At 43.7% G+C, this 10789-nt stretch overlaps 1 protein-coding gene across 1 annotated transcript; it reads right to left on the bottom strand.

The window, feature by feature from the left end:
* Nucleotides 1-3055: 3055 nt before the first annotated feature.
* On the bottom strand, nucleotides 3056-6693 carry C7H2orf69 (chromosome 7 C2orf69 homolog). The gene is made up of 2 exons (XM_065069487.1): nucleotides 6335-6693; nucleotides 3056-4467 (listed from the first exon to the last, which is right to left on the bottom strand). Exons 1-2 carry the CDS (start codon nucleotides 6632-6634, stop codon nucleotides 3628-3630), a joined length of 1140 nt encoding a protein of 379 aa, XP_064925559.1. The 5' UTR covers nucleotides 6635-6693; the 3' UTR covers nucleotides 3056-3627.
* Nucleotides 6694-10789: the final 4096 nt, after the last annotated feature.

The following is a 10789-nucleotide window of genomic DNA, read 5'->3' as shown; positions in this document are numbered from 1 at the left end:
TGGACTTTCTCAGCTGGGGAGTTTTACAATGTTTACATGTTAAGATTTCCTGGTTTGGTTTGGGTCACACTCTAGGAGTGGGGATGGATTCTGAGCTCTGTATGCAGGATTTCCTGAGAGCAACCAGAGCAGATTATTTCCCTTCCAATTGTTTGGATCTCTTCCTACTCAACATTTCTAAGAGCAGGCTGAAAACATTAAAAGAACTGCTCGACCATGTAAAACACGCAGCTTCACTGACTTGCCAGTCTTATTTAAAATAATTCCATGACTATTTATATACATAGCACTCCTGTTGGTTACCTCGATCAGCAATAATGTTAATTTAGCAGGATAGAACAGCTCGCCATAAAGTGTTTGTGCCCACACGAGGGAGGCAGCAGGATGTGATTGATGGGAAGACAGAGATGATTTCTCCTTTCAGCAACTCTTGGACCCTAAATCGGGGTCAATGCTGATTTAAAACGCAGTAGCATTTACAGTGGTGTGACAGGAAGGTTACTAAAGTTTCACGTATTTAAGACACATGCAAAATAAAATCACTTTAAGCCATATAGAATCTGGATGGTTTCACAGAATCAAGCCCTGTTTTAAAGGAACTTAACAGGCACAGCCTAAAACATTTTATAATTTCTCAGAATCTTACTAACATCTTGTCCATTGTACAAGAAACAAGCGTGTAATATAATGAACCTCAGCTATTACACGCCGGGTTGTACGAAAGGATTGTGTCATGTCGCTCACTGCATTCAAAACCAGAAACATCTTGACCTAAAACGCTGTAAGGAAGCGTGAGAATCGCTTAACTTCAGGCATTTACATCTAAGCTTATTAAAATCCGACTTCAGAGTTGATATGGAAAAACAGGCATATACAGAGCAGGACCTATTGCATCCTCCCACAGCCTTTGGTCCCTCACACCAGCTCTCCCATGTTTGGGAGACTCCAGGAGGCTGTTTGGGACACAGATGCTGACTGCACAAACACTAAGCCTGTCTTGAAGTTACCAAATAAATGTGGGGTTTTTTTAAACTAAGTCTCCACAAATTCCTGATAAAGCTTCATCCACCAAACTTAACGCACATTCCATGCTTAATGGCTTTACATTCACAACCAAGTGGTTTCACCCATTAGAAATAGTTTCTTTCCTACTTTGTTCGCAAGATTTATTTTAGCATGCCTTGTAGTGAATGACAGAGGCACATTCCAACAGGCTATTACAACTGTTCAGAGAATGAAAACCTACCAGTCCATTTTCCCTCCAAAACATGAAGTCCAAAAACAAGATCAGTTTTACAACAAAGTGCTTGCTCTTCAAATCAATACATGAACACTTGAGCCTATTTTATTTAACAGCTACTGTAGGCAGCCTCCATCAAACAGGTTAAAATTGTTAATATCCCTGTAGGGCAGCCACCCAGGAGCTTCTGAAGACAATGTCAATATATTAATATCAGTTTCCAAAAGCTTGTAGCAACCTACTTCTGCTGGTTGGGCTGGCACAAAACTGGTTAGAAATGGGTCTGTGATCTGCACTGTTACTGGATAGGGCAAGTTGTAGCATCCTCATGGGGGTAAATCAAAGATATTTCAAGCAGTTTGTAGGCTTTCTATTCAAACCACTTTGTCAGGTAACTCGTATTTCCAGAAAAAAAGACCTCACAGTATGCTGCAAGTGTTAGCAAAGGGGCCAGAAAAGGAAATAGCCTGCGTTGGAACACATAAACAAGTTGTGATAAGCCGATTAAAAGGTAAGCAATAAATAGGGCTGAACAAAGTCTCCAAGAAAGAGCTTTAGGAAAAAAAAGCTGATGGAACTAGATTTCATATTCTTTTATAAAATGTTAGAATTAGTTGGCATGTTGCACTCTTCTCCATCAATTAAAATAGATTCTTCCCCTTTTGATCAGCAAGGGCTGTTAGTCTCACTATCAGCGACAGAGCTCACATTGTCGGGTGCACACTGTAGGCACAACCCTTCTGCCTTAAGACAATGTTCTTAGAGTTCACCACACTCTTCTTATGCTTTGGTGATCACAACCTCTGCAGGACTTGTGAAAAGCCTGTCTCCAGTAAACCCTGGAAGCTTTAATGATGCCAATCAAAGAAGTTTCCAGACTTTGCTTCCACAGTGTGAGAGTCACAGGAAGGAAGAAGCAGGAGAAGGATGTTGCTAAGCCACCGAACGTAGAAACAAAGTGCAATAAAATGCTTTTTTTCAGAACTGAGCCACATTTGTTTAATCTTTGCAGTGTTTTGCTAACTGGCTTTTGTATTCCTATACTTCCAGGAAATCCAAAATAATCTTAAGCTACTTGTTCATTGTTAATAGCTGCAGTTGTCTTTAGGAGTGACTCTAAGATGTATTTATAGTTAAATGGAAAAAGTTACTTAAAACAGTGGAAAAGATCTGCCAATACCCTCATTTGTCCATCTTTCAGGAATTCTTCTTTCTGAAGAACATTCAGGTTTGGGGCCTCAACTATTGTATCCGATTTGTCTGGCTTTATATTTAGATGGAGGGGTTCTCCTTCTGTATGAAAAATTAGGCTCTGAAAATAGGGTTTTGGGTGGCTCTAGAAGCAGCTACTGCAATACATTTAAAGGCGATAATAGTTCTAAAAGCACAAGCATTTTGAAACAGCTACAGTCAAGACAGTCTAAAAATTTGTACGCAACTTGTAATATATTATGTACTTACGGCTCGGTTTAGATCAACATCAGCACAGCGATTGTCAAGAAAACCCTCCCCAGTCCAAGGCAGGGATGAAGACACCTCTTTACTCGAAAATACACATATTACTGCTGGTCCTTATGGAAGTCAGAGTAATAGCAAGGTGTGCAAAACAGCAATAAGCTCCATCCTCATCAACATTCTTGGTCACTGAACACAGCTATCGCAAAATGTCCAAGCCTCAGGTGAAATGGCTACTCACCAGCAACGTCACACAATGAACTGACGACACTTCACAGCGACAGGAAAGGTGCACGTAAGGAAGAAAAATTGGCACTATTATTCCAAAGGTAAATATTTGTGACTTTGTTTCAATAGGAGAAATGTTATGAAACTGGAAGATTTAATTAACTAAATAAAATAATTTTCACCAAAATATATAACTAAGACTGTTCTAACAATCACCACTTTCCTTAAGCTGAAAAACTAATGTTACATCTGTTATTGACAAGAAACAATATTTTTAGCCCTGGAAGCTACTAAATTGAAGTGTCCAGACATTTGAAAGTGTCAAGTACCTTAAACTCCCATCAAAGGCAGTATACGATGTTAGACAACCAGGGCTAAAACTTTTGCCAACAGTTTTGAGAATAAACATCCACATTAAAAAAAAAAAAAAAAAAAAAAAACAAACCAAAACACAAAACCCTGTATAGGAGAATTCTTCATAACACTTTTTTTTCCAGGAATCAAATGACAACACCTGTTGTAGGTGTGGGGTCCCGATCCTCCTTTGTAAGCTACTGAAATGTACTTATAGCATCTATCAGCAACGTAGGATTGGATGAGTATGCTCTGCAGAAAGCATCCGCTCCAACTTGTAAACTAGCTGACAACACTGACAGAGCCAAAAGTGCTTTTACAATGAACATACTACTCAGATATATACAGTCTCAAAATACTTCATGAACTCTGAAATGGTTATCTAAGGAGGGGACATCATCGGCAAAATGGAGTTGATCGTTTATTTCCACACCAAATTGTTCAAGTGTCTGTACAAATTTCTGGTGCTCTCTCCCAATCCACGACCTCATTGTGTCAAACACTTGGTACGGGGTCACGTGGGCATGAATTTCAATTCCTGTCTGCGCAAGTTCTTTCAGCACATCAGGGTACGTCACCCAAGTGTTGCTTCCTCCCGAGTGGCCGCCGTCCAGCCAGTAAATTGCTTTTATGTTTTTCAAGAAGCCATCAGTATTCTTGTCTTTTTTAGCTTCCTTCAGCTCGTAAAGCAGCTGGTTCAAAACCACACAACCTTTACTGAAGCCAATCAAAGTAAATGACGCGGCACCTACAGCAGACGGTATAATGAAGTTCACAGCAGAATTATTAGAGCATTCACAACCTCTCGCTCCTTCTGTGGCTGAGCAGCCATTTGTTGCAGGAGCAGACTGCAGCTGTGATTTACAAGCAGCTATTTTCGCATCCTTGCTGACACCATGCACACTTTTCTGGGGCAGCAGAATATTCTGAGAGAGTCTGAATGCATTAACTAGCAGCGCGTGGAGATGCCTGAAAGCTCCAAAGTCAGGGCTGTGCTCTGGTGCTCCAAACATGTTGCTCATCACAAAGTTGTCGTAACAGCTGAACTTGTGCAGGTGCATTCGGGAACACTTTACAACCCAAATAAAGCTATTAGGGAACCGGCGAGCGAGTATGGTAGCAACGTTTTCAAAACTCCACTGCTTCCACTGGAAGTTTTCTGGGTGACAAGACATGACGTCGTGATAGTTCTGAAAAATAAAAAATATATGTATATGTAAGAGATTAATTACTACATTGTAAAAATACTTCAGGTCTATCTAGTGTACCTGTATTCATAAGAAAGGACCGTAACTAACAGAGAAACATGCATTAAAGAGGCGCTCACTTGCTATGACTCCAGAACAAGAAACACAGTAAAGAAACTGCCATATTTGGATTTACTTATTCTACTTGAATATTTTTACCACACATTTTTAGCGCATCGAAGTATTCATAATTTTTGTTGACTTCACTCCAAGAGAAAATTAAAATATTATTCAACTTAGTATGTCACAGAATACATCATTTTAATGTATTATCTCCATCAGCAGAAATACTGATTGTCTTATTAGACACAAAAAACAGACTTAAAATTTTGTAATAAGTCCTCTCTTTTTCATACAGAAAAAAATTTCCCTCTCATTCAGCTGTATGGAGTCTTTATTCCCCTTGTTCACATCCATATGGGGCACAGATTAACCCCCAAGTCATGAATGATCCTCACCTCCAAATTCATAATGGCAGAGAACAGTAATTAGCTTATTTTATTAAGGAGTAATAAAGCCATACCCAGGAACAGTAATCAAAAAGGTTTCTTAGGCCATCCCAATCCTTAAAATGAAAATCCACAAAGTTCCACACCTTTTCGCAGAACAAGAAGGTGCTGCCCCTGCTTTTGGGAAGTGATGGCTTTTGAGAAAACCTGACTACATAGGGTATCATGGGTACAAACTGGAACACAGGAGGTTCCACTTAAATTTGAGAAGAAACTTGTTCCTGGTGAGGGTGGCAGAGCCTGGCCCAGGCTGCCCAGGGGGGTTGTGGAGTCTCCTTCTGTGCAGACATTCCAACCCGCCTGGACACCTTCCTGTGTAACCTCATCTGGGTGTTCCTGCTCCATGGGGGGATTGCACTGGATGAGCTTTCCAGGTCCCTTCCAACCCCTCACATTCTGAGATTCGGTGGTATGTCACAGAGGTTGGCCATACGCTTACGGATAGCACTTCACATTCTCTCTTTTCAATTTCTTGTCTGCTCAGAGACTGAATGTGTCTCCTCCAGGACATGCTGGGAAAGCCTCAGCGCCCGTGCCAGGCCCACGGGACGGTGTCCGGGGTGTTTGTACTACTGCACAGGGATGCGTTGCTGAGCCTGCAGGGGAATACTCAACACCGCAGGTTTAGAATCATTTTGGTTGGAAGAGACCCTCAAACCATTGAGTCCACCCCTGGCACTGCCCCATGTCCCTGAGAACCTCATGTCCGTCTGTCCAACCCTCCAGGGATGGTGACTCCAGCACTGCCCTGGGCAGCCTGTTCCAATGCCCCACAGCCCTTTGAGGAAGAAATTGTTCCCCACATCCAACCTCAACCTCCCCTGGCGCAACTTGAGGCCGTTTCCTCTGCTCCTGGCACTTGTTCCTGGGGAGCAGAGCCCGACCCCCCCTGGCTCCAAGCTCCTTTCAGGCAGTTCAGAGATCAGAAGGTCTCCCCTCAGCTCCTGTTCTCCAGCTGAACCCCCAGGTCCCTCAGCCGCCTCCCATCACACTTGTACTCCAGCCCCTCACCAGCTCCGTTCCCTTCCCGCGCCTCGTCTCCCCTCAGAGCCTCTGACACGATGTCAGTCGTTGCCGTCTCCTCCAGACACGTCCCCCCAGGCAGCGCTGTGGCACAAGCCGCGCCCCCCCCTGCTGCTCCACTGCGGGTTTCAGGAACGGCCCGTTCGCTGCGTTCACCCGCCGGACAGGGGCAGGAGACGCTCTCCCAGGGCACAGCGGCCCGGACCCGCAGCCCGGCACTGCCGCCTCCCCGGGCCGCTCCCCCGGCCCTGCCGCCGGCCCCGCGCCGCCCGCCGTACCTGCACGTCCCCCGGGAAGTACACGACGTGATGCTGCGGCGGGGCTGGGCCGCGCTGGGCCGGCGGCAGCAGCAGCAGCAGCTCGTTGAGCCGCTGCGGCTCCGCGCCCGCCACCTCAGGCAGCCGCAGCCAGGGCGGGCTCAGCCGTGCTGAGGAGAATCCCGCGCCGCCGCTCGCAGGCCCCGCGGCGCAGGCAGACGGCGCCTCGCACAGGCTCATGCTCCCGCCCAGGCGGAGCGCGGCAAGGCCGGCGAGCCCCCGCAGCAGCGAGGCAGCGATCGGCGGGCAACGCCGGCTCATGGAAGCGCCGGCCCCGGCAGCCGCGGCCCGGCCGCGCACTGCGCCTGCGCACCGCCCCCGCCCCGCCCCTCCGGCCTCCCCCTCGACACGCCCGGCAGGGGGCGTCGCACCTGCGCGGTGACGTCACCGGAGCCTTTAAAAGGCGGGAAGCCGGGAGCGTCGTTCCTCGTCGTGTCCCCAGGTGTATGTGGGTCCTCGGGTGCTTCCCTCAGCGCGGCTTGGGCTCCGGCACCGCATCCTGCCCTCGCTGGGGCGAGGTTGAGGCCCGGCTGGTGTCCCGAATGGCACTGGGCTGGTGAATCCTGAGGGGACGTGGGAATCCTGAGGGGACGTGGGTGTCCCTGCTCTGGGCCGTGTGGCCCAGAAGGGCACCCAGCAGTGTGGTAAAACCCCAGAGTGCTGCTAGAGAAGTCACAGCACTATGGGGTGTCCCATACTCCACACGGAGCAGTTAGTTTCAAAACAAAGAGGTATGTGGATGTGTTGATTTCTGAAGGGTGTTGTGTTTAAAGTAAGAAAAAATGAGGAGCTTAAATATGCTTGCTTTGGCTGTACTAGTGAATCACATGCAGTAGAAGCCTTTGTATCTATAACTGTGAGAAACTCAGCGTTTTACATGGCAAATAAAGCAAGGAAACAGCCTTTCCTTTATTCCTAAGTATTCCTACTTGTTTTTTCTAGAATTTTCTTATTTCATGTGTTTGTTCCTTTTTTTCTTTTGTTCTCACAGTCTAGTTAGAAGTGCTTGTAGATAAACCTGGGAAAGCTCCAGATACCAAGTCTGGCTCTTACTAATTGGGTCAGTTGTGCAAGAAAGCAGAGTTAATTGATTGCATAATGGAGGAACTTGCAGCAAACTATTGGCTCCTTAACTTGAGGGAAAATTCAACAAATAGAAGGGAACTGTGGAGTTATTAAGGTTATTTGTCAGTGTGGCAAACTAGTAACAAGTAGAGTGCTTTAAAGTAGCTTATTTCCCAAGTATGAAGTCAGGCCTACATCTTTTTGTGCAGCCTACTCATGGAAGACCCATTTTAAGCAATGGTGTGTTCACGGTCTGCTCGGCACACTTGTGCTTTTCACGGGTTTGTCTTTGGGCTTGTCCCAGAGCAAGCTCAACTGTTCTTACTTCCCATGTTCTAAAGCTCCTCCAGAAGGCAGACCTTGTGATTGTGGTCCACGTGCAAGCTCAGAAGAACATTGCGTTGTGATGTATGCTCTGGGATGTAATTGTTTATTGTGGGAGTAATATATATTTTTCTTTATTTGCAGAAATCAGAACAAGGTTGATGCCTGGTCCCCTTGATGAAGAGGGTAAGACCTTTTAAAGGGTATTTTTTCAGTTTGTGTGTTTCTAGGGGTAACAGGGATTAATAAAAAAAAAAGTGAATTCTGTGTTTTATAGATTTTTATTTTAAATTGCTTATTTTGAAACTCGACATTACTATTTCTTGTATGAAAATTATCTTTGATATGGTTAGAGCTTTTTTCAGAAAGCCTGAAAGAACAACAAAAAAAATCCAACTATTTTCTCACCAGCAGATGGTGCTGTGCAGTGTGGTTTGAAAAATCTGCATCAGAACAGCCATCTGATGATAATTGCTTTCGTGTTTTGGGAGCCTGCTGTTAGAGGTGCATTTCAACAATGCTTTCTTTCGTTGAGCAGCTGGTCCATATAGGTGGTATTTCTAATACCATTACAGTAGAGTTAGTGTTCAGTTCCAAAGTGTGTCTTTGGAAGTGGAATTCCTCTGACAATTCCTGCCTGTGCTGCCAGGAGTTTAAAGCTCTGAGCAGTTTTAGAAGGATGGAGTGGCTGAGGCTGCAAGATGTATGTTAATCTCTTATTGCATATTTACCATTTTCCTGTGGCATACATCATCTAGGAAGTGTCAATGTTTAATCTGTTCACGCAGCCATCAGGATAACAAACTCCAAATACTTACTTTGAAGAGCGGCAGAATAAGTCAGGTGTAAGAACTTAAAACGCTTCTTCATGAAATTTCAGGCTGTGTTTGGAAAAAAAAGTAAGAATGGTTGCATGAATTAGCTCCTGAGCTGATGCACATAAACCAGTAGTTTGATTTTTCTGAAAAGATTTAATTGAGGTATTTAGCCTGCCACCTGTATGTATCAGCAATCAAATTATGAAGATCCTAAACTGTCTGTCACATAATCAGAAAGATACTTAGCTGTCTGGAGGAGTAGTAGTAAACTCAGACAATAAAATACATCAAATAAATGTTTGCAGGTGTGGGGCCCTGTTTCACCCTTGCTTCTGTACAGGCAGGAAGGTGGGGCTGTGCTGCAGTTAGTGGGATCTGTATGGAAGGAAGATTAATTTACGAAAAAGAGTTAAGGTTCCTAAAAGTCTTGTGAGGCACCTGCACTTGCCTGGAGTGCAACTTACTGTGCAGGGGCCAGCTAGAAATAGTCAGGTGTTCACTTTGGAATCTCCCCAGGCAAATCCTCCTTCTGGTTTGAGTTTTTGGGGTATTCTACACCTGTGCTTTCTAGATTTTTCTCTGTGAGTGTGCCCTAAGGCTGAAATCTCAGTGGAAGCTTCCACAATGCTTCTGCTAATGAAGCAAAATTATTAAGGAAAAAAATATCTGCAACTCCTTCCATACAGCTGTTTATTTCAGTTTTTTTCTTAAGCCAATTTTGAGTGGTTTGGTCTATGCTGACACTAAAACTTTTAATTAGAAGGGCTAATGAAACCTAGTCACTTCTGTTCCCCATTAGGTACTGTGCTAAGGAAATACTAGGTAGGAGCTGCTAAATGTATAAGTTTAAGAAAAAACACAAGTGGTCTGCTTTTTTCATATGAAGCAGATACTAAAAAAAATTGCCCACAAAAGCCATTCTGTGGTTCTGTGAAAAGTATAGAAACAATATAATGCCCATACTCTGAAAATGTAGTTACTTGGACCTTGATTGCTAAGGCTTGCTCACACAAACAGAGCTCTGTTAGCATTAATGTTATCTGATAAAGTTGTCAGGATCCAGCTGAGAGAAGTGGCTAGGAGAATGAAAGCTTCCATTTTAGTAGTTATTTTGGAGAAATGTGAATAATTACTATCTGTATCTTGAAAAAATAAAAATCTGTGCTCTTGTCCTCTTGTTGCCTTCCTCTGGTTTCTCCAGATGAGAGATTAGCCTGTCCAAAAGGTTTTACTGACCTTATTTATATTCTAGTGATGTTTATGGTAACCAAAGGTACTTCTGCCCAGAAATCCTTATATAGTGTGTTTGTGATTCAACTGTTAAAATACAATTAAATCTAATCTATAAAATGGTACATAGACTTTCATATTCTTCCCAAATACCATGTCCTGTGTGCCTGCACTGGGCAGTTCACTGCCTACTACAGGTTGGACAGGGAGGTAGAGCGCAAAGTGTTTTTTTCATTACTCTGCACAAGTCTACCCGTTTATTTCAGAGAATTTGGCAGAAAGCACGTGTATCGCAGTTGATTAGCAGTGATGAAAGCTGCTCGTATCAAAATTAATTCCTCTGGAGAGAGCTAATGGCTTATTCACCACTTCAGTGTCTCTGAGCTCCCATACAGACCTCTGTGGCTGCCTGCCACAGTGGTTAATTAGTTTCATCTATCAGAGGCGACTGTATCCACAGCTTATAAGTAGAAAGAGTACTGCTGCAAGAGTAATCTGTGCTACAATCAAAGCACTTTTTCTGGAATCAGCTACATTTGCATATGTTCTTTCATTCAGAACACAGGCAAACAGCACAGAATATAATTCTGATTGCATGTGTTTTCTCAGACCAAGAAAATATGCTGTAGCTTGTTTTAATCATACCATTTAAATTAAAGCATTTTGATAGATGCTTCACCAAAATTCTAGGTGAAGAACTGCTGTCTGGTGATGTGACAGTAATATCTAATATATATGAATTTCTATCTGTCCATATGTAGCAACTGTAATATTTCATGGTACTTCAGAAAAAACATACTTCCTGCCCAACTAATCTGCAATGTGCATATGTACATATTTGCATGCCTGTGTATTATATTTCATGTTGAAATTTCCTTTTAAACTTTTATTTTGAGCTGCATATGCATTCAAATTGCTAGTTTGCATTTTGGCAGGGGATTGGGATAGCTGTGCAAACACCTGTTAAATACTGATGGAG

This window comes from Columba livia, chromosome 7 (assembly GCF_036013475.1).
Source record: "Columba livia isolate bColLiv1 breed racing homer chromosome 7, bColLiv1.pat.W.v2, whole genome shotgun sequence".
In the NCBI taxonomy this organism is placed as follows: domain Eukaryota; kingdom Metazoa; phylum Chordata; class Aves; order Columbiformes; family Columbidae; genus Columba; species Columba livia.
The sequence above is the reverse complement of the archived record's forward strand: the minus strand, read 5'-3'. Positions and strand labels throughout refer to the sequence as shown.

What these genes read in the sequence shown, in the direction of transcription:
- C7H2orf69 (XM_065069487.1), bottom strand. Translation starts at nt 6,634, where the DNA reads ATGAGCCGGCGTTGCCCGCCGATCGCTGCCTCGCTGCTGCGGGGGCTC. An exon ending in ACTTCCCGGGGGACGTGCAG is followed by an intron (nt 4,468 to 6,334) that starts GTACGGCGGGCG and finishes TTTATTTTTCAG; the next exon opens with AACTATCACGACGTCATGTC.